This window comes from Lissotriton helveticus, chromosome 8 (assembly GCF_964261635.1).
Source record: "Lissotriton helveticus chromosome 8, aLisHel1.1, whole genome shotgun sequence".
NCBI lineage: Eukaryota > Metazoa > Chordata > Amphibia > Caudata > Salamandridae > Lissotriton > Lissotriton helveticus.
In genome coordinates, this window is record NC_136069.1 from 61,903,637 (window position 1) to 61,927,470 (window position 23,834).

Here is a 23,834-nt window from a genome sequence, read left to right on the forward strand (position 1 = left end):
GAAGCTACACACATTTTGGCTACATATACACCAGGTTTTAGGGTTAATCATAGGCATGGACCTACATCCTACCCCCGAAATTGCGTTGCTTGGTTATGTCGCTAACTTCCCGCGTAAGCTTAGAAAACTAGCATCCCTCTGCTTCCTTTTAGCTAAGCGCGAAGTGGCGCTGCTCTGGTGTGCTAGGCGCGCCCCTACAGCCCGCGCCTGGCTCCGTAGCATGGCATACTGTAACGCCAACAGCGCTGAATACTCTGAGATGGTTCCTAGCGCCTCCAGACCACTGGATATATGGGGGCCGTTCCGAGCATACCTTGCGAAACTAACACAGGGAGTGCAATCCCAATCAATTAACTCCTTTGTCCCGACAGGGGTGGGTTGACTTGGTGGGTATTCAGCATATATCACCAAGATATGAACTACGCCGCCCTGGCAGCTGGCTAGATGTCTTTCTGTTGCCGCGCTGTGTGTTGCCTTTCTCACTGTGGGACTCCTGAATCTCAAATGTTGCGTTTGCTTAACGCCTGGTCCACACATGTACGATTTGATGTGCCGTCCTCAAATTGCTCTACAATGAGAAACTCTCAACTTTGTGCCGACTGGCATGCTTGACTATGCTCGCAATGTTATCGTTTAGCACCTTCCTTTCATACGGATGTGACCACTTTTCCTTTAGTTACACTATGATTTCCCTTTTTCTTTCTTGTTACGTAAAAATATCAAAATGCAAAACTGGACTATCGTATTGTATTATGCTGATAATTTGCAATCTCACGACGGTATGCTCAACCAATATTTGCTTAAATGATCACTCCATCTATCTGTGCACATGGTTACTATTGTATGTACTAATTGGATTGCGACTGCATGTAATAAAGAGATATTACAAAAGAAAATATTACCTCAGCCTCTAGCACATTTACAGCTTCTGTATTAATATGTGATGAAATGGTCTCGACCTCTTTTCTGTATTCAAAGCCATTTCATGTGTAATTTTCGCAATTCATTCAGCCGATATATATATGCATCTTTTTCACTGAATGATAACACTGCTTGAAAAACGTACAGTACCAATCATCTTCGTGTATTTACCATATACCATTTCAAATGCAATTTATGTATTTTTGGGGGGTTGGAAAACACATGCACCTTTATATGTTTACTATTGCTTAGTTTTAGTAATGATGGACATTAGATCGTGGAGTGGGTATTGTGTTTCTATCTAGGAACCTAATTCGATATTTCTATTTTATGCCCTTGTACGGTTATAATAAATAATATCCTTATAAAGGCATAAGAATCATATCCATATTTAGTCGTAGCCCATGCAGTCCACATTAAGCAAGGCTACTTCCCCGGACTCCTAGAAAGCACAACGAGTTCTCTAAACAAACCAAACCTCCAGCAACCTGGGAAATCCCCATTGCTTTTGTTTTGATTTCGTCCTAGAACTCCTGTGAGCACTGTAAGAACGGCCAGTTCTTAGTGACATCTTTATTGACGTCTTATGTCCAACCTTAAGTCACACCCGGCACCTTTCAGGTATAAATATACCAACGTTGCCTTAAGCAAACACACGGTGGTTTGGAGCAGAGCGGCTATCTACTTGCCCGAGAGCCAAGCTGATGCGAGAGCCCACGGACGACGCCCATCCCCTTTGACGCACTGAGAGAGACGCTGTCTTTTCTCCTGCCGAGAAATCCAGCTCCGGTGTTTCTAGATACCCTCGTGGGTTACTGGGATATCGAGTCCTGAGAGAGAGATACCAGACCTCCTGCTTTCTATTACCCAGGTACGGAGCTGACTAAACCCTTAGAGAGAATTCTTGAGTCAGATTCTTGGCAAAACCAACTTAACTTAAACTGCTACTTACTTACTTCCCACGTATTAGGCTTAGGTCAGGTACACCGGGGTAGCCGTATTTAGAAGCACCAGTTGAGTACGTTAGTCAATGTATATATGTATGTATATATTTTATCTATTTTAAAGTATCATATGGCTAAGAAACCATATCAATGCTTTTACAGAATTATTTCATAATACTCCTTTTACTGTACGCCCTTTACTTTACTATGAGTATTGCAATTGTGGCAATTCATTTCTCTTGCATGAGATAGAAGACGGCTCAATAAATTACACCTTTTATTGAAAACGCCCGTCTCTCTATTCTCTGCAATCTGGTGAAACTAAGTATGCACACTTGACTGAGTGAAATAGCTGTCTATTGTTTCCACACGACTCTAGAGATACACTCTTATTCTGAAGGAGCAAAGTTGTCATGTTTTATGGTTGTCAGAAGCTAATCCCTTCTTGTCTATCCAGGGAAGTTAAACTCCTCCTTGTTTATTCGAGAAAGTTTCTAGTGACCTCTGAGCTAGCTGGCAAACCTTAAGTCTAATATAGTCAGTAGAGACCTAGATGACCTCAGTCCTACGTCTACACTGCTGTTTATATTATTCCAATGCGCAGAGCCTATTGGGAATATAGGGACTACACTACAATGGCTGACGTGAGCGTGTAGGAAGCCATGCACATGCTTGCTGGGGCAGAATGCATGGCCTTAGTAATACAGAGTGCACGTGTGGCAGTGCTTACAGCGAGGCGTGCAGCTGAGGGTGTGGAGGCCACACTGCTCCAACAAGCCGCAAATGAAGGTGAGCAGCCGGCGCCGCTCGCAAGAGAGCATAGTGGCCCCAGGTGCTGCACATGGCACGCGCCGTGCAAAGTGCGCCACGTATAAGACAGCGCTGGAATTTGTAGTTTCCCGCGGGCAGCACCAATGAGCAATGGCAATGGAGCCACCCTCCTCTCTTGAAACGGAGAAGCTGGAGGGAATAATACAGTCCCCTGAAAACTGTTTGGTGCCTTTCCCCACCCATGGGGTCCTACGTAAGGAGGAGATCCTTCCATGGCAATTTGGTGGCATAGGACGATTTGTCTGTAGCCAATGGTGTACTTTATTTTTTAAGGACCATGGAGGTTCCACCGTATTAGGAGCTAATTCGGGAACTCCGATCATTACCGCTACGTAAGGAGCAGCCTCGGGGGGGAGATCAAAATGAGTTTTGCTTTCTCCAGCTCCTCTTAAGGTATTTCTTTGGGTCGATTGAGAAAAAGGGTTAAATGCCGGGGTTTTGGAAGGTGCAGTTTTTCTTGACGCTACTTGTGGGACGGTAGTTGCGAGTGCCAGATTATTGTTATCTTGTTTTGACAAGGTTGGCGCTGTGCTATTAGGATTTGCGGTGGTTGAAGTCAGCGTGACTATCGGTATGGGGGTAGAAAGTGAAGCTGTCGATGTGACTGGCTGTAATGTGGTGGTTTGGGGGATGGGACGTTTTGTATTTGTGCCGAGGGGATTTGGGAGGGTATTATGGAAAGGATTTGTACCCCCTTTCTTTTGCTGGGGGAGGCCCTGTTTGGGTTCTGGCATAGAAGTGAGCTTCAATATGTGGTTCTCTATCTTAGCTAGTTTTTGTTCTAGAGGCTGTATAAGTTGTTTAAAGAGTTCAGCTAGCTTATTTATAAGGATAGAGTTATCCTGTTCTTCTCGGCTCTTCTCTGCAGATGGTTGGGTTTGTGAGACCAATGAGATGGGAGTAGCACTTTCTTGATGATCGTGATGGACTATTACAGTGCAGAGTTGTTTCTGTGCTAGTGGTGGTGGGATAAGGGTAGGAGCTGTTATCGATGTGGTAGAGTTTGTTTTAGTAGAGGTGTTTTTACTAATTGCTCCTTCCCTCCTACCTCTAGCGTGGGTATCCTCCATTGGTGATATTTGAGTGGGTGATTGGGGAGGTAGCTCAGGAGTCTTTTCTAGTTCTGAGCCCAAAGGAGAATCTATGAGCTCTGATACTGAGAGATCTACGTTGTTTGGGAGGCTGCGTCTGCCTTCGCATGCGTTCCCTAGTGCCTTTGTGTTGGTTTTTGACACAGGGGTTCTAGCTTGAGCTAAGTTTCCCAGGGATGACCTTTTGGCAAATTCTAGGTCTAGTGAGACTCTGTTTTCCATAAGGGAAATGCTTTGGTCGATGAAAGTGGCTCAAAGCAGTGTGGTGGCCAGAGGGAGATAAGACTTTGCAGGAAGGGAGGCCATTGAGCACCCGGTCCAAGGCTACAGATTTAGACATGGGAGGGTTTTAGGGGGGGGGCAGAGATAGTTGGGGGGTTTCCACATAAGGATATAGCCAGATATAGGAGGCTTTCAGAAATTGAATTGGGAGGGGAAAGGCAACTTTTATTGGGGGAAGTCAGGGGCAAGGCGGCAGACGTAGGGTTGCAGGAGGTGGAGGGTGAGAGTGGTGAGGAGAAAGCTGGAGTCATGGGTAGGTCAACAGATCATGGGCCATCTGGGTTATTGGCTGCAGGGGGTGGGTAGATGGGGCCCCATGGGAGATGCAGGCAAGCTGGTTAGAAGAGGGAGGGTGGTGGCATGGGGGAAACCGAGCACAGCCGGGAGGGAGGGGGAGGACGGGGAGCGGTGCAGAGCAGGGTCAAAGAAAGTGGCCATGGCTTTGGTGGTGGCCATGCTGGAAAGGAGTGGGGAGGAGGGGAGCCCGGCGGTAGAGGAAAATCCGAGGGAGGTAAGAGAAGCAAAAATCTGGGGGAGTTAGGAAATGGCCTGTGATGGAAGGTCCGGGCACCGATCAACTTGTACTCTGGGAGGGAGTGGGGGGCGCAGGAGAGGTAGTAGCGCCAAGTGCTCAGGGGAGTAGAGGGCATTGGCTCTGGGTCCGAATCAAATCACACTGATAAGATGAAAATTGGGTAACTTGTGAAGGCAGATGGATGCACTGCTGGCAAGAACTGGCCTTTAAATTTCATATTAGCAATACTGACAGAAATCTGAACACCCTTGAACCTCCTGTGATGTTGTGGACAGATGTTATCTTTGTTTACCTTGCAGCACTGTTTCCAGATGTTGCATCCCCATGGGTGTGTTAGTGGAATCATGGGTGTGGTTTGAGATTGACATATTATTGAGAGGGTGGGGCAGGTTCGACTTTAACTAAAAGCTCAGGGTTATTTCAGTAAGTGCAAGTGCTTGATGGATTAACACTGTCATTGACCTCATACCAAAATAAAGAAGGTACAATGAACACCAATTGAAGGGGATTAAGTTTGATTTTGATGAAGGTTTATTAGGGTTTCACCTAATGTCATGACTCTTATACAGTTGGTACACATGTCCTGGAAAAGAAAGAGTTTTCAGAACTTGAGAAAAACCAGGAAAGCATTGTCAGCATGTCACAGAACAGGTGACCACTCCACATTGCATCCCAGACAGTGTTTACTTTGTAAACATATAAGTGCCAGGGCCCTCGTCCGGAGGCCCCTGCAGCTTGCACCACCCATTGTCCATGCCAGTGTAGCCAATTAAGTACTGGTGCTGAGCACCGGAAACCACCACCTCAAATTAAACACTGATTCCAGATTAGTTATTTTCTAGGGATCCACGAGATTTAGAAGTTAGATTGCACTGAACTAGATTCAGAAAGATTTGCAAACGTAATCATTCTGTCTGTTCCCTCTCAGCTGGGATAGTCATTACAGGTGATCATATAGGGGATGTGAGAGAGTGTGGGGATCAGTGTATTGAGTTCAGAGATACAAAGGCCACTGCATGAAAAACAAAGATGAGATGCAGAGCCAAACAGAGTCTGTCTGGACCACTGTTCATAGATATGCCAGGATGCAGTCCTTACAATATGCACCTCCCAGATCAAACACAGAGGAGCTCTGTCTGTCCAGGAAACCCCATGCCTACTCATTGGGAACCCTTTGAGAAAGTGATCAGCATGCCTGTGTGATAAAGCCTGCTTTGTTCTCCACAGTGAAGAGCAACCAGGCATCCATTAAAGGGAAATGGAGCACTACAGCGGCTCAGGGTTTTTATTCATCTTCCGACTGATTGCGTTCATGGACCACCTGGACCATACAAACAAGTAGGGCTGAAAGTACTTTGACACACACTTCTCAATTGCATGCCACTTCTGCTCTCTGAGTAACACTCTGAGGATGAATGCCCCCTTCCCTTCTCAGAGAGTTCGACCAAAGTCCCTGCTGAAAGCATTAGTCTATACAATGGAGGTCCGACTATAGTCAGAGACTTGATTACATAATACAGTGCCTGCATCAGAACATCAAAGGCTTTGTATACAGCAGTCAAGGTAACATTATTGTGCTGCTTTCCTTAGGCCGTGGTAGCTAGGGGCATGTTTGTTCCATCAATTGATCTGAAGTTCCTGTGGTATCCAATGAGACCTACAAAAGCACTAGCCTAGGAGCAGGATGCAGGGATATCCCACCAAAGCCCTTACTTTGGCATGGAGACGTCTGATCTTATCACCCCCTACCTATTGCCTAAGACACAAAACAAAGCAATGAGAAATCTCGCCATTAGTTGCGATGATGGGCCGATTGGCCTTCTGGGAGAGTGGTAATACCCTTTGGAGGAGTCCACCTATCACCGAAGATGCTGCATTATCTAGGTACGTAGAAGAGAATCCCATCAGGCCAACAAGTACCAGGGTCAGATCCCTAGGAGAGCGGTAGTGGCATTCTTTAAACAGGTGCCTTGAATCTGTAGTAGGCTTTGGGGCAAGAATGGTATATTTTCTTTTGCGGCTCCAGTGGTCAAAGCAATTCTCAAGCTTGCAATAATCTAATCTTGATACAGATGTTCCAGTAGGAGTGAAGTACTCTCATCTAAGCCCTCAACAGAGACAGCCTATAAAATAGAGTGCCAATCTGAGAGTGTAAAGGGATTAGTACAAGAGAGAGAGAAATGTAGTTTGATGTAATATCTGCTACCATAAAGAAATATTTTGAGATTTGCAGCATGATGCACAAACATTAGAGGTCTTAGAAGATCTGCAGTATAAAAAGGGCGGCCACCAGCTAGCTCCCACAAAAAGATTGTCCCCGAGGGTAGGGTGTGGAAGGAAGATGTAGTGTGGATGTGATCAAATGGGGGCATGTGTGATGCTGGCATCAATTACTCAGACCAATTTTGGGAGTACCGACAATAGTGTGGATGCAATCTACGCACAATCTTGTTAGCCCAAGGAATGGTACACTGGCCTGTGCATGTTTGCTTAGGTACCAATGGCCTGGGTCTGCCTAGAGGGAATGTGAGTACTCATGCAAACCAAAGACTGGCACTTTGGCCATCACTGCCTTCATGAAGACATGAACCTTCTCTATTATCTCTACACCTGAGCTGTCCCCTGTATCAATATCATAGTTGAAGGTTGAGCCAATCCAAGATCAAGGGAAACATGGGCAAAGTGGCCTTAAATAGTCCTACATTCTGATTTGTGCAGAAGACAAGTGAAATTAAGTTCACATTTGACCCATTTCTTCTCCTCAAACTCATCATTGGTTATGAGGAGTGTTGCTTCTTCCTGCCTACAGATCTATGGCTAAAGCCAATTAATACAGAACACCCAGCATGCAACCAAAATAGCCTTATTGTCAAAGAAAGTAACTGAAAGTGTTGTCATCTAGGCATGCCTTTTCATCAGCAGTCACTGGCTGGCGTGAAAGTGGTTTTTCACGTTGTGCATCAGTTGGGCCATCTTTCTTCTTTCTGTAACACATAGTCCACCATGTCAGAAGTGGGCACCTGGTTCCCCGAGCAACCCTCCTTGCTGTAAGACTCCTCAACCCATTGGTGAAGGAAACAGAAAATAAACCACATACTTATCCCACCTGGCCTTCATATAGGAGGGCATCAAATATCTCAGTCAGAGATCACTAAACTAGGAAAACCAAGACAAGAAAAGATCTGAGTTAGACTCCTAGCATCTAGATGAGCAGCCATGCTTTTAGTTTTAAGGCCTCATGGTACCCGTTGGTATAGTTTACAACAAATGTATATTTGTTTGCTGAGGCAAATGTAGGCTACAGGAAGATAAGCTCTTTCCCATTATAGTGAATGTTGGGCTTGAAGGTATTGGCTGTAAATCATATTGATGTGCTAATTAAAATATGTCTGGGGTTTCAACAACAGCAAGCTCTCCAAAATTGTTACACTGACTCAAGAACTCGGTTTAGGAAAATTTCTGCAATTTTGTTTCAAGAGTAGGACTCTTCCATCAACAAATAAGCTCACAGTGTATGTTTAGCCATGGACTCAATGGCAACAAGAGTGAAACTGCTAACCGCTTAGCGGCTGAGGCTACTCCTCGCTCAACTAAACATTTGCTGTACTAAGATCACCATCCATCTTCCTTGCTGTCAGGAAAAGAAAACCAATTTTCGTACCAAAATGTTTTGTATTTTTCTAACTGGTAGTCTATTTTTCCCATTCTTTGTGGTTTCAACCTAGTTGCAGTTCATTTTGGAAACAGGTATAAAACTCATGGGCGAACCCAGAAAGGTAAACATTTTTTAAATATAGAGCGCCTCTCCTATGGCAACTATTGCGCCTGCACCCCCTATTACGACTACTTCACCCACACCAACTATAGGCATCATCTCTCCCCTAAGCTTCTGGGATACCACGGTGAGCAGCGTCTCAGAAGAACAAGAGGGCATTAGCACAATGTGTGCAGTGGATCACAAGGGTAGATGCTCCACCCTAAGTCCACTTCTGCCATACTCGGGTCCCTTTCCTATAATGGCCATCCCCAACCACTTCCACCACTCTAATCAGCAACCATACCCCAACACACAAAGACAGGGCCTCAGTGCAGTTTGTGATACTTCTTCAATGTTTTACTAAACTCATCTAATGATCAGCCTAATTATACACCCATGCATCTGCACCCTGTTAGAAGTGATCCATAGAGTGTGCCTTACGAATAAAGCACTCTCAGAGTTCTCCTTCAAAAGCCCCCTCACACTCTCCCCCCCCATCAGACCACACCGACCAGTAATATCCCTATCCATGGTACGTAGGTCAGCGCAGTAGTAGTAAGAGCTGTGGTTAAGAGGTGAAATTGTCCATCTACGTACCCTTTCCTCCTAATGTTGAGCGAGAAGGTGTTACTTCACTGTGCATCACCCTTTACCATGCTCCATATCTTAAGATCATACACAGAGACTACAAGTGCCACCTCCTACAGATCCCCCCTACACTGAACTAACAACCCAGTCTAACAACCATCCATACACCTAGCCCCAATAAGAAGGTCTCCATGCTTTGTATGCTGCAAATAAATGAGTGGGGAATAGTTTAGTGTCGAGCAATCTCAGATGTTTATGAGAGTTAGGCAGTTTGTGTCCTTGGATACAGGATACAGGTACTACTGCAAGATCTCTAACTTGTCAAGTACCTATACTTTAAGGTTTAGGGGGCAAAGAAGTTAAACAATTTTAGCTTAGGTGCCGTGGGCTAGAATGCATAGGTCAGGCAGCACCTCACAATAAATGTAATGTCTAAGCACCATTGGAATCAACTCTCATTCCACCCACTAATGTTTGCATCTAATATCTATTCATTTAATCTACCACAATGAAACTGGAGCAAATGCATAGTATAGTTTACTTGAGAGCAGAAGAATAATCTCAGTAACCACTGGATTAACCACTAACCTTGGGTTCTGTAGTCATGTGTTGCCTGGCATAAAGTGCTTCACCCCTGAGTCAGGGGTAGTTAGCACTCTATTACTATATTAATACAACTAAAATAAATAAAATACAATACAATATTTCTCCAGACTAAGAAATCTCCTGAGGCGGAAAGCCGGGAGCATTGTTGTACCGCATTTTAAAAGTGTAATATCTTGTGTTTTTATTTGCCTGCCCTGATCCCAGGCTTCATTTCTAATCTCCCGAACAGCCGATTTGGACGCTGTTACAGGGAATCTTTGCTCTCTGCCGCCATCTCCAGCGAGTGCGTTAGCCCCACCCACTTCGCTGGCCACGCCCCCTCCCCCAGGTTAAAAAGGGCGCGCTGAGTACAAGTGCTGCCAGACTAAGAAATCTCCTGAGGCGGAAAGCCGGGAGCATTGTTGTACCGCATTTTAAAAGTGTAATATCTTGTGTTTTTATTTACCTGCCCTGATCCCAGGCTTCATTTCTAATCTCCCGAACAGCCGATTTCGACGCTGTTACAGGGAATCTTTGCTCTCTGCCGCCATCTCCAGCGAGTGCGTTAGCCCCGCCCACTTCGCTGGCCACGCCCCCTCCCCCAGGTTAAAAAGGGCGCGCTGAGTACAAGCACTGCCAGACTAAGAAATCTCCTGAGGCGGAAAGCCGGGAGCATTGTTGTACCGCATTTTAAAAGTGTAATATCTTGTGTTTTTATTTACCTGCCCTGATCCCAGGCTTCATTTCTAATCTCCCGAACAGCCGATTTCGACGCTGTTACAGGGAATCTTTGCTCTCTGCCGCCATCTCCAGCGAGTGCATTAGCCCCGCCCAATTCGCTGCCCACGCCCCCTCCCCCAGGTTAAAAAGGGCGCGCTGAGTACAAGCGCTGCCAGACTAAGAAATCTCCTGAGGCGGAAAGCCGGGAGCATTGTTGTACCGCATTTTAAAAGTGTAATATCTTGTGTTTTTATTTACCTGCCCTGATCCCAGGCTTCATTTCTAATCTCCAGAACAGCCGATTTCGACGCTGTTACAGGGAATCTTTGCTCTCTGCCGCCATCTCCAGCGAGTGTGTTAGCCCCGCCCACTTCGCTGGCCACGCCCCCTCCCTCTCCCCACTGCCCCGAACGCTCCTATAAAACTATGTGCATTGGCCGGATGCGCAGCGGACGGGCGCAGCGGGCGCGACGATGGCGCGCTGAAGGGGCGCCTAAGGCAAGCCCGTCTGCGCCCGTCCGCGGCCGACCGGGGCTAGGGGCACGTCACTCTGCCCAAATCATCACTTACACCTCCTCCCAACTCCGCAGTCTTCATGGCCCGTGGCCTTTGCCCCCTCTACCTGCTCTTGCATATCTTCACTTGATCTGTCCCCTGTCTCTTCACTTCCCTGCCCTCTCATTCCTCCCACTCCCCTTCATTTCCCCAGAGAGGATACCAGCGCAGGTTCTCTCAGGACTCTCTCGGCCTACTATCTTAATACCCGGTCAGCAGTGGCCCACTCACACGAACTGTCGGTGCTGCTGGACCTCCACGCACCTGACCTTCTCTTCCTAACCGAGACTTGGTTTAGTGATGATTCTCTCCCTGCCCTACTGGCCACTCTCCCTGCTCCATACTATGCTTTACGAGCAGACCGTTCCGCTGGTAGGACTGGGGGTGGCGTAGCGGTCATTACCCGGGCCGACCTCCCTTTCCAACTTCTATCCTTGCCAGATATCGCCACAACAGAGTACCTTGCCATTCGTACTACATCTATCACCCCTCCTCTCACTTGTTTTCTCACTTACCGGCCCCCTCAGTCACCTTTACTTTTTCTCTCTGATTTTCAAGAGGTACTGGCCACACTTACGGTCAATAACTCTTCCATTTTATTATTGGGAGACTTCAACTTCTGGCCTTCAGATCCAGCGGAATGTCCGTCCTCTAAACAGTTCTCAGATACACTTCAATCCCTCAATTTTGTGTCACACGTTCATTCTCCCACTCACGTCAAAGGACATATCTTAGACCAGATTTGGTCCTTGAACTGTCCGGTAGACTCCCTGTCCATCTTACCCTGCACCTGGTCTGATCATCATTTGATTTCGTTTACCCTTCCCATTAGCCCTACCGTCAGGCCCCCGCTCCCAAAGAATGTTTGGGTCCGCTCATGGAGCCGAGTGGATCCGGAGAATTTATCCGCTTTGTTAATTTCCTCCTATCCTACCCTACAAGGCCTATCCACTCTTTCTCAGGCCGCGGCTATTGAACACTGGCTACTCGCAGGCTGTGATTCCATTGCCCCGCTGAAGCGGGTGACATCAAAGCGGGAGAAGGATGCCAACCTGTGGTTTAGCGAGGCTCTTAAGACCACCAAACTGGCGGTACGCCGAGCCGAGCGTGCCTGGAGGAGGAATTATTGTCCCTTACTCAGATCTGAGTTTACCACTCTTCTGGTTCAATACAAGAAGGCCATTCTGGTAGCAAAAACGGCCTACTTTTCCTCTAAGATTCTTACAGCTGAGAACCGGCCAAGGGAAATTTTCTCGATAGTCCACAATCTGGCATTCTCCGATAGGACATCTCTTAAGCCCTCCCCTTCCCAGGACCTCTGTCACTCCCTAAATAATTTTTTTATTGAGAAGATTGCTATTATTAAAGCCAGCATTCCCTCACCCTCCCCGACTTTTGTTGACCCACAGTGTCCTCTACCTAAGGGGCAACTCGATGCCCTCCCCCCCTTGACTAAGGAATCCTTGACCTCGATAATCCCCTTGGTCAAATCTGGCTCCCCACTGGATACCTGCCCCGCGCACATTCTTCGCCATATTTATACAACTTGTCCAGATCCCCCTCTCCACTTCCTTAACAGCTCTCTTTCTCAGGGGGTTGTAGCCAATTCACTGAAAACAGCTGTCATTGTTCCCATCTTAAAGAAGCCCGGCGCAGACCTTTCGGTCCCTGCCAATTATCGCCCCATCTCCCTCCTACCATTTTTGGCTAAGGTGCTCGAACGCCATGTTACCAAGTCTTTGAGCACGTTTGTGGAGGAGTATGGGGTCCTGGCTCCCCGCCAGGCCGGCTTCCGCCCCGCACACTCTACGGAGTCCGTAGTACTTTCGGTCCTTGACAACCTCAGGGAGGGAATGGATACCCACCAGGCCCAGGCGCTGGTCCTCCTCGATCTCTCAGCCGCCTTTGACACGGTTGACCATACCATCTTACTCTCCCGTGTTGGGGCGGCGGGGATCGGAGGTACCGCCCTGGTATGGTTGTCCTCCTTCCTGAGGGACCGCACCCAGGCTATTCGCCTGGGCGATTTTTCTGCGGACTTCCGGAAAGTTCAGTGCGGGGTCCCTCAAGGTTCCTCCCTTTCACCTCTTTTGTTTAACCTCTACATCGCCCCCCTTATTTTTTACTTGCAGCAAATGGAGGTCAGCGTGTATAACTACGCGGATGACCTCCAACTTGTTTTCAATCTGTCTTCTTCCTCTGCTTCCATTTCAAACTTTCAGTCTATTATGATTTTTATCCGGTACTGGATGAACTACAACCACCTAAAACTTAACCCGTATAAGACCAAATTGGTGTTGACGGGTGGTTGCTCCAGTCCCTGCTCCCCTCTTTTTTGGCCCCCTTCCTTAGGTTCTCCCCCGGTCCCCTCTACCTCAGTCAAAACTTTAGGTATTAAACTTAATTCCCAGCTCACCCTTCACTCCCAGGTTAGTTCTGTGGTGTCCTCTTCTTTTCTGTCACTACGCACCATCCGCAAGGTATCCCGTTTTTTTTCATTTGATGCCTTGAAACTGATCATCTTGGCGATGGTTATTTCCCGCCTGGATTATGGCAACGCCCTATATGCAGGCATCCCTGCATATTGTTTAAAGCGCTTGCAGCTGATCCAGAACCAGGCGGCACGGTTGGTGTTCAATCTCCCAAAATCCCACCACGTAACACCCCTTCTCAAATCCCTACACTGGCTCCCTGTCCGGGAACGCGTCCAGTTTAAGCTTGCTTCCATCACCTTTCAAGCACGACTTGACGCGGCTCCGGCCTTCATCACATCTGAGATCATTCCCTATGTTCCAACTAGGGAACTACGATCATCTACCCATCTAAGTTCGCGACCCTTGCTCCAGTCCTATGGAATTCATTGCCTCTAGAGCTTAGATCTCTAACTCTTTACCCTCAATTCCGGAAGAAACTCAAAGCCCATCTATTTGCTAAAGCTTTCAACTAGGTCACGTGTGGCCTTTGTTTCTCTTTCCTTCTTATTCTCTGTTACTCCTCCTCTGGGGATTTGTCTGTTACAGCGCCATGAAACAGCTGGTGAAAGTGCGCTTTAATAAATACTTTAAACTCAAACTCCTGATAAAAATGGTAACCCCCCTTGTGTAGCTGGGCCTAGCCCCCACAACAGGAAACTGTGACTATACGAAGTCAATGTGGTCTTGGGATGTCCCTGGTTTGGTCAGTTTCTGTTGCAGGGGGCTGAGGGCAAAAAGACTGTTGTGTCCCATATGTGCACAGACCCATGCCCAGAGGGCCATTCCAACCCAACAAAATGTTCCCTGGTGTCTAGTGGGTGGATCCCTGCTTCGGGACGGAGGTCCCTGTGTGATCCCCAAACTGAGTTCCAGCAGGGAGAGGGAGGATCCTATTTCCAGCTCTGCCTCAGTGGCGTAACGAAATTTGAGGGGGGCCCCCCTGCACAGTGCAGGGAGGGGCCTCCGCTCTGGATTTTATCAGGAGCTAACAGACCAGAGTACTCTGCTGAACTGGGCCCCTGAAGCTCGGGCCCCCCGCACCGCGGGGGCTGCGGGGGCCTTTGTTACACCACGGCTCTGCCTCTCCCATCTTGATTAGTGCACTGTGGGCAGAGTTATGCCCGCCAGACACTGATCAAAGTGAAAGCAGGCTGCTTCTAGTTGTGTGGTCTGGTTTCACTTTCTTTCTTATGATGTGGGCACACATTTTGCATCACAGCAATAAAAAAACGAATCAAACTCAGGACATGAGGGAGGCTTTTCCCTAACACACTGACATCGAAATTAAAAACACAAAATGGTTCTGGTGCCTGCCCCAGAAACATTACCTTTCTCAATGGCTTGGAAGACCTATTGACTTTGTCCACACTGCAGAAGTAAAGTGTTGAACGTCAAGGGAAAGTTCTCTAAAAGTTTAAAAACACATGTACTGAAAACAAAAAACATCTTAAATGCTAAGACCACTCCCATGTGGTTCATAGTGGACAGCACACACTATCACAACCAGTCTCACACCCCTCGTAGACTAGTAGGCACACACCGTAGTTAGGAATCACTCCCCTCGCAGAATAGCAGTGTGACCCAAGTAACAGCTCTCTACACCCTCGACAAAGTAGCAGCCTCCTCCCACAAATTGCATTCTCATGCCCCTCACAGGTTATCAGTAACACATGACAGAAAGAACTCATTCATACACTACCAAACACACTTTCAGATCCTTCACTAAGTAGCAGTCTCACAGTATTGAGAGCATTACCACATATAGATTAGGAGTCACCAGAGCTCTCAAATTCCCAGGTCCTTAAGTGAGTTGCTCAGCCGGTCTAGGTTTTTCTTTGTATTCTGGGACATGCAGTGCTGGTTATACAGTGGGTTAAAAGAGTACAAGATCTGGAATGCAAACACAACACCTGGATTGGCTGAGCTACTCATGCATGAGTCTGGGAAACTTGAGTCTTGAAAGAAGCGCCCTCCATCAGGGATAGAGCAAACTCAATTAACGCCTCGTGGCGACAAAATGCTGCTTTGCAAATTCCTTAAGAAAATCAATACAATAAATGTTGCTCCAAGATTGATATCTTCATTAATGATTTATTTCATCTTTTTCTTTCATATACATAACTCATATGATTCTTCTCATATGCATCTTATTATGGTATGGGTAATCACATAATGCAGGTGCCCCAATGCATTTCGGGCTTTGCCCTTCATCAGGGGTTATTCCTGTGGAAAGGTGCATGTACATTAAAATGTGAAAATCCAAGAATGACAGAAAGCAATGATGCAGTATTCATGGTGCTCAATAGGTGCAAGTGACAATGTAAATAAATGGCGGTGTACCCAATCAAAACCCATGGTACAACCTACACTCCAAGGGTAAGGCTAAGTAACAAATTATTACCATCGGCAAAGGCGGTTGCCGGAACGTGTCTGTGCGCCCCGGGTTCCTGTGAAAAAAAATTGGAACCTCCCCCCTTGAGTGCTGTCTTCTGTAGAAGGGTACGATTACCCAGTGACAGTCTGAGCGCTATGTATATATATATATGTGTGTGTGTGTGTGTGTATATATATATATATATATATATATATATATATATATATATATATATATATATATATATATATATATATATATATACATATATATATATCTGTAACAACAATAACCTGCTATTTATATTTTGCAGGTTTTTTATATAAACTGGACTCAAAGGTATTGGAGCACTAATTACATTACACAGAGTAACAGGATGCTGATAGGCTTGCTCAGTAAGGCATAGACTAATCTTGTCCAATATCCAGCTTAATTTGATAACATTAAGGATATTTCAACATTACAGAATACATCTTAGAACCTTCCGTATCAATTGCTATATTAAGTGGGGTGAAGCAGCAGTCCCCTGCACACATTTCTTCAGTTAGCACCACCAGCATATCTTTGGTCGATTAAGTTTTGCGCGAATTGAAAAATATACAGATTTCAAATATGGCCGCCACGTGGGCGTGCTGAACGCTCCCTCTAGCGGAGTACGTGCAGGGCATGGGAGACAGGCAGTCGGCTCGGTGGTGTGTTTCCGCCTAATTTATCAATATGCGACGGCCATCTTGTAAGTGCAAAGATTTCAAGAAAACAATCACCAATATATTGATTAAATACAAGAAAACTATTATTTTCTATTGTTTTAAAACTACAAATTACAACATGGAGCTATTTTATGAGCGAATGTTTTTAAATTATTGTATTGCAATATAACAGTAACACCAATTATGAAGGGATATAATACAGCAAAATTATTGCTTGCATGCACTCTGAATTTCCTGTGTGAAAATTACAACGACTTTTTGAAATTCCTTACGAAGCAGGGCGGCCCCGTTATCAATGACGTAACCATGGTTTCGAGTAGAAACTACAAGACCCAGCAGGCCACTCGCCGGTTTCCATGGCTACAGATAGGACGCCTGTATCTCCCTTGGCACCGCTGTAAACAAATATGGAGGGGCCGGCGGCGGCAGAGGTAGAGGCGGAGGCAGCAGAGGCAGCTGAGGGAGCTGAAGTACCAGCAGGTAGGCAGCTCATAGAATTTTCTGGTGATAGGGTGCTCCGTTTCAATGTCATCTTCTACTTTATTCACGTGTTGGCTTCCTCTTTGCACTCTCTCTAGAGGGCCCGGGACAATGAGATACAGGTGGAGGCGTTAGGAGGCACACATCTCACACTGTATACAAGGAAGCTCAATGTGCCCCTTCAAAAATTCTGGCATTGGTTGTTTTGAATATTGTAAATACCTGTTAAAACGAAATGATTTGTTTTGGCTAAAAAGCAATAACTGGCTGAAGGCGTCAGCCTTCTCCTTAGTATAAACTGACAGGGCACCACAAGGTAACATCATACACATAGTGGTAGCATCACATCCACTTTGGGAATTAATTTACACGAGCAATACCAAGAAAGCAGGTTCAGTACAGAAATACACATGTGCCAAAATCCACACACACATCAGGCTCCATCTTTTCGGAGTATGAATTACATGTTGGCACATAGTTCTTTGTCCAACCCCCATACCCTCATTCGCTTTACTGGAGTAACACATCTAAGAATCGCCATTTACAATTGAAAAAGTAACATGTGGTTAGGATTTGGAACACTGGTGGCACCTAAATCACACAACAAACACCATGCAACATATGATAACGACTCTTTCAGATTTAAAGTGTAATTCCTTCAAAATGAACTTTGGAATTCAGTTTATAACATTACGTCAACTGCATGGAATGACATACTAAAATTAATAGTGTTTTGAAAACTTAACTTAGAATCGTTCAAGGATATCTCTGTTCCCTTGCGACATTGCCACGAGTGAAGCAAGAGCATATGCAGTGCTTATATGACCAATTGTTGTAAAAACCTGAGGCGGGTCGGGGGCAATCGATATTTGCCCGGCGGTATTGCCTCTGTGACCCTCTAGTTATTTAATCAATGAAGAGGCAGGCGCTGGAGACTGGAAAGCAGGAAACAAGGTTTTTATTCTCTCCGGAGGAGAACACAACGAAACGGACAGAAGGTATCGTTCTGAGGTGCTCTAACTGCATCCCTGAGGCCTGGCCTCTTATACACAAGTTTATCTTTTTATTGCATGTAACATATTCTCGTCGATACTTTGATGTACAGAAAGACATCCTCAGATCCCCCTTTTGGGCCTGTTCCCACACACATTTACAGTTGAAGTCCCCACCCTAGTCACAACAGGTGATGAGTATCACGCAGCTGGATATTCCGCCGATTCACGGAATGTGGGGGGTTTGATCGGATCTCATGGAGTGGGGGCTTTGATCAACCCGGGGATCCTTTGATGGGGGAAGCTTTCTATTGTACGGGGAGGGGCAAGGAATGGTATCGGCAGAGCTGGGTGTCGGCCTGGGAACGGGGAAGACAAAACGGGCACACAGGGAAAAAGGGGGTTTGCATCTTAGGGCCGGAGATCATGAAAGGGAAGCAGGGAGGTGTCGCGCTGGGAACAGGATGAGGGCCTGGGGCAGAGCAGCGCCGAAGAGGGGTTTATGACTCAAGGCAGGTGCAAGCAGGGGGTGGTCAGCGTGCAGGCTTAGTGAAGGCGAAGGGCTATGTCAGGGGCCAGCAGCATGCAAAAGGGTTCGCTCTGATCGGGGCATCTTAAAAAAATGGCGGGCGCGCACGACAAAAGTGTGGCATCAGGGGAAGAGGCAAGATGGCGCAGATAATGTTCACCAAAACGTACTAATTTTCAACAGTCCTCCCTTTAACATATTCAAGACATCTTGCTGGTTCATTTTCTACTCGGTTCTATTGGTGTGGGCATGAGAAAGAAAACGGTAGGAACCCTAGAGGAAAAGAGTTGTAAACAATACATTTTAACATTTCTAGTTTTTAGGAGGTGGGCCTATTTGATAAACTTTGATCAATTTGTTTAGCAGGAAAGTCATAGGAATGCAATACAAAAACGATTCTGTAGCGAGAGCAGCAAGCATATTTCATACTGGCAGGTTATTACATATATATCAGGTTCGGATTGGAGCATGATCAATACGATGGCGGCTGGGAGAGAAATGAGGTCTAGCAGAAACGGCGATTGGGGATGTCAAATGTTCGAAGTTTAACGAGTTCTCATCATTCTTTGTTGCCTTTCGTTGGCGCTGTTGAGCACCGGCGGTGGAGCTACAAGTCCAGCTCTGTTCTAAGTTCTGCGTTGCAGGGCACGACCCTTTCCTCGCGTTACTGGTCGGAAAGGTCCTTTTCGCCCTGTGTCCTTTGAGGTGTTTGTCAGAAAGTTCAGATGGAAGAAGAGCGTACAAAACAGTCCATAGGGTAGGTCAGAGGAAAAGGGGGATGGAGCAAGGCCAAATTAGGAACAAACTAGGGGAACGAGAGACTTCAAATAGGCGGGCGTGTGACCGAATTCAGAGAGCGGGGACTTGTCGACAGACACTGGACATCGAGCAGGGGCATCAGGTCGACCCTTTCTTCTCATGTTGTCGAAAACAGTGCCTCGTCCTGCAGCTCTTTTCTGTCGTGGTCTCGCCTTGGCTAATGTCGCAGGTGTTCCTTAGTCTGTAGTCAGGCCTCGTGCTCCCACATCCGGTCCTTCTCTCCTCCAACAGCAGTACCCTTAAACAAGTTTGAAAAGACAGTCTTTAGAGAATTTGCAGATGAAGATAATCAAAAAGTCTATTTCTCTCCCAGCTCCAGGCAAAGAATGAAAAAATGCCCGTTATATTAGTGTTCACAACTGGCATATGAATGACCGGTGACGGGCCTGTTGGATTTACTATGACTTTCCTTTACAATTATTTATCACAGTCACGACAGTTCATCTGATAGTGACCCACCTTCGTGAGACGAACCTGGCAAAGATATGCCGTTCTCTAGAGTTTTACATTTACAAAGGGTACTGTGAGTCGTCAACATAGTACTACACAGGTATTTTGCTGAGAGACGAACATGGCTAAACATTTCCTTTCTATCGATGCATCCTGCCTTTCAACTACTACGGGGTTCATTTCGATGATTTCTTTACCTTGGACTAGTCTGTTAACCGTGTAAAACATCACTCTGGATCCTACGTAACCTTTTACAGCCCGATTACTTAATTAGGAGGGACAGGGGTTTTATGGGGAACAACCAGGGACATAGGAAACTTGTGGTAAGGGCATAAATCGACCCATCTCTCACAACCGGAAATGAGGGGTAGTTTCATAATTCCAGTTTTTGGGCGGCTGATATAGGGGGGGTAACAGGGGTGATCATTTTTCTGGTTTGGGTATTGCGACAATTCGGGGAGGGGAGGGTCGCGTATTCTGAGGTCCTTGTTTTATACCATAGGAGCCGTCGACATGTAGTTCCCTTATTTCGGGCCAGATTAGGGAACCTCTGTCGTCTTACCTGTCCTTTCCCTTACGGCCCAACCTCGGTTTATTGACTTCTAGCGGAAAAGGAGAGGTAATGACGCGGCCTCAGGGTGATTGTATTAAAGACAAGTTTTTGTGCAAATACTGACGGTATTTGAAGCCAATTAGGTGGTGTGCTAGGGGTGGCAATCTGCCAATTTCGGGGCTAATCACTCGGAAGAGTGGGAGTGCAAAAATAGAGGGAGAGAGGGAGAGAGAGAGAGAGAGAGAGAGAGAGAGGAGAGAGAGAGAGAGAGAGAGAGAGAGAGAGAGAGAGAGAGAGAGAGAGAGAGAGAGAGTGCAACGGCAGGCTAAATAGTATACGTGCGACAGAGAGGGTGGCGGTGTATTCAAGAAAGGCTATTTAGTGCATTACACAGTAAAGGGCATTCACGGGTCTGCGTTAGAATCTTGTAATCATGCAGTTTGAGCATTAGACAGGGTAGAGGGGACGTGCCTTGAGAAAAAGGAAAGAAGAAAGGAGGTACCATTTTGTCGCACTTCTCGCATTCTCGGTCCTTCGACCAGTTGGGTCGACGCCTCAGTCACACACACACATTCCCTCACAGTTTCGCATCATACGTGACATGGGTTCATTCGTCCGGTCTGGTTTAAGGGTGATCACTTTTTATCAGGTTGCGCTAATTTTCCGGGTTTGTTCGATACGTGAGTAGTTTGCAGGCGTGCTTAGACACCACCTTGCGGCGCTAGTCCGCTTCGTGTATTAGACATGGCAAGGCTTCAGATCTTCGCCACACCTCGGCTGTAATCTCTGATGTAACCTGCAGAGGGAGGAAAAAGGGGGTGGGGGAGACAGCATTCGCGCATATTCAAACACATGGGTTCATAAGTCCTTTACTTACCTCTTACTCGTCTTTCCTCCTCGGGGCAGGGTCCCCGGGGATATGGTTTCTGGAGTCGAGGGGGGTAGTGTGTCCATATAGGTCGTGTGCGGGGAAACGTAAAAAGGTAACCGGAGGTGCTTAGTGCGAGGTATCTAGTCAAAGGATGTATCTCACTATCGGGATCCTTAAACCTCTGTCAACGCTGTGGCGTTCTAAGGTTCTTCGGTTCTTGGGTCAGCTCCGTTCCCTGATACTTTGGAACGTTGTACTTTATAACATTTACATTATTTCCTTTCACCCTCCTTTTACATTCCCTCATTTACACCGTTCGTTTTACCCATCCTTGGAAGTCAAGGTCTTCCTCTACGCGAGAGTTCATGAGTCAGTCGCGTACTTTGAAGGCGGAGTGTCGTGTTGTCGATCCGATCCGTCCTCCAGGGCTGGGCAACCATCTTCTTTTAACCTTAAAGAGAGAGCAGAGTAGGGTGCACAGAAAAGAACTTTCCCACCGACCCCACATTTTTAAAATAAAGCATGCAATACCCGTCCATAGTTTCAAAAACTTTATTTTGCAAAATCATTTCAGCATGAGGATTATGAGGGTGCGGTCGTATTTGGCCGGTCGTGGCAATGGCTAAAGTGCGTACAGTGGGGGGTGTCGTTTGCAGCAATAAAAACATCGGAAAGTTTTACTCATTCATTTGTAAGAGACTAAAACGTCTATTAATTGGCTGGGGGTTCGGGGGCATTTATTTTCATAATTTAGAAGCATAATCATAATAGTGGTAATCAGATTTCCTATATGCATACCGTACGTGAGCGTCGTAAATGAGGTTTACATCAGTTATACATTGTACATTTGTAGAACATCAAGTTTATATTAGTGCGAAGGAACACCACGAGGTGTTCGTAAGTTCCGATTGATACCAGCGCCATTTTGGGCGGGGCCGGCTCAGTCCGGAAGCAGCATCAGGGGGAAATGTTTCCCATTACTGGCAGTTTGGACCAGAGTCCTTTTCGGCAGTTCTAGAATTCATGCTAACAGAAGGAGTGGCAATGTCATGTTTGTTTCGTTGGCGATCAAGGCAGCCGTCCCTTACCGGAAGCCTGCAAAGGCCGAAGGTTCCGCCGGGGACCTTTGTAGGATCTTCAAGGCTGCGGAGATGCTGTCGGAGATGGGGGCTCGTGCTCCAGGGGGCAAATGTTCGAGTTATATTGCTGGTCAAAGTTACTCTAGTGGCCGGGGCCCGCCTTCCAGCGGACCCAGACGCCATTTTGGGGCCCTACAGGGGCCACTCTCGTCGAGTTTGCAAGAGTGGGAGAGATCCTTCGGAGTGAAAGGAAGAGGTCCCTGTTGTGTGAAGGCGGGACGTTCAGCTGGGGTGCAGCTGTGATGCCCCCACCGGGGGGGCGAGGGAGACTCGTTCGCACCGTCTCCTTCTCCCGGTGCACTCCATGCCGCCCCTTTTCATCGCCCCGCATGAAGGTCTCTCCACATCCGGCGTTCCCCAAGTCCTGTGCTCAGTGCTGTGGGAGCATGGCCACCTGTGGCGCGCATTCGGCGCGGCACGAGTATCAGTGCAGTCATTGCAGGTTCGGTGTTCCGAAAATATGGTCACCATTGCACGTTCGGTGCTGCGCAAGTACTGGGTGCCACCATGGTGTGTTCGGTGCTGTGGAAGTATTGGCACCATCGCCTGACTGGGGGTGTTCGGCGTCGGGCCGGGGGCTGGGAGACCTCCTATCGGTGGAGGTGGGAGAGGCTCGTCCGCGTCGCCTCTCCCTCCCAGCCCAACTTGGACAAATTGTTGTGGAGGTACGTGCAGGACATCCCGCCGTCCAGAGCTGCTGCGGCTGTTACGGAAGAGAAAAGGAAAAAAGGTGCCTCGTTCTCCTCTGGACATGTGGCGGGACTACTTAAGTCTATCCAGGCCCGTTGCGGCTGGCTGAGGAGACATGTGGCGGGACTACCTACAACTGCCCCGGCTGCTGGCTCCTGCCTCTCCTCCGGCTCCCCCATACGTTAAGATTTCCTGACCAAGAGTTGGCGGCCGGGCCCGCCTTATATGGGTTGCCGTTGGTTGGGCGTAGCCGTAACCCTGCCCTACTTTGGAAGGTTCCAGAATGAGGGGGGGGGGGGGGGCGAATGTTCTGTTTGACTTTCATTTTCTACAGTTTACCGTTATTATTCCTTGTTTGTTGTGTTAAATTAAAAGTTCAAGTTCATTAATGGTCTACGGATTTTGTTTTACCATTTCTTTCTTTTCAGGTTGTTTTTATGCTAAGTTTCTGCTAACAGAGGTTGAGTAACACGGAAACACGTGTAGAGGGATGACGCAGATTTGTACATTACATACACACAAACTCAGACGGGGGGACAGTACAAGTACGACATACAAAGACCCAAGACGAATATAAAACAGTTATTGGTCATAATTATCTCTTTCCGTCTGTGAATTTGAAACGAGGCTGGGTTCCCGTCTTGACGTTGCCCGACCTAGGAGAACTTGAGCATGCCGCTGAAATTGTCCTGGCGAAATCTGTGCCATCGGGCATAATCAAACGTGGTGGTTCTGTCTGGTCTGTCTATGTAAGTCGGGTTCTTCTTTGTCTCGCGCTTTTTCTTGTACTGCCGGTCTGTCGTTCCTGTCGGCCCTTTGCCTTTACTCACGCTCAGTAGAGTCGGGCATTGGGCTTTCCAGTGTCCGACATACCTACAAAAAGCGCATTGGGCTGGCCCTAAGTCTGGTCGTCTTTTGCATAGTGTCGGGGGATAAGTTGTGGG

General features: G+C 47.0%; 1 protein-coding gene across 1 annotated transcript in view; it reads left to right on the forward strand.

Annotated features, from left to right (window-relative positions):
* CFAP44 (cilia and flagella associated protein 44) overlaps positions 1–23,834 on the forward strand; it is a 969,845-nt gene that overhangs the window by 43,303 nt on the left and 902,708 nt on the right. The window contains exon 2 of the mRNA XM_078656625.1: positions 16,644–16,847. Coding sequence (XP_078512751.1) covers positions 16,775–16,847 — 73 coding nt within the window. The 5' untranslated portion in view covers positions 16,644–16,774. The remainder of the gene's footprint in view (positions 1–16,643; positions 16,848–23,834) is intronic.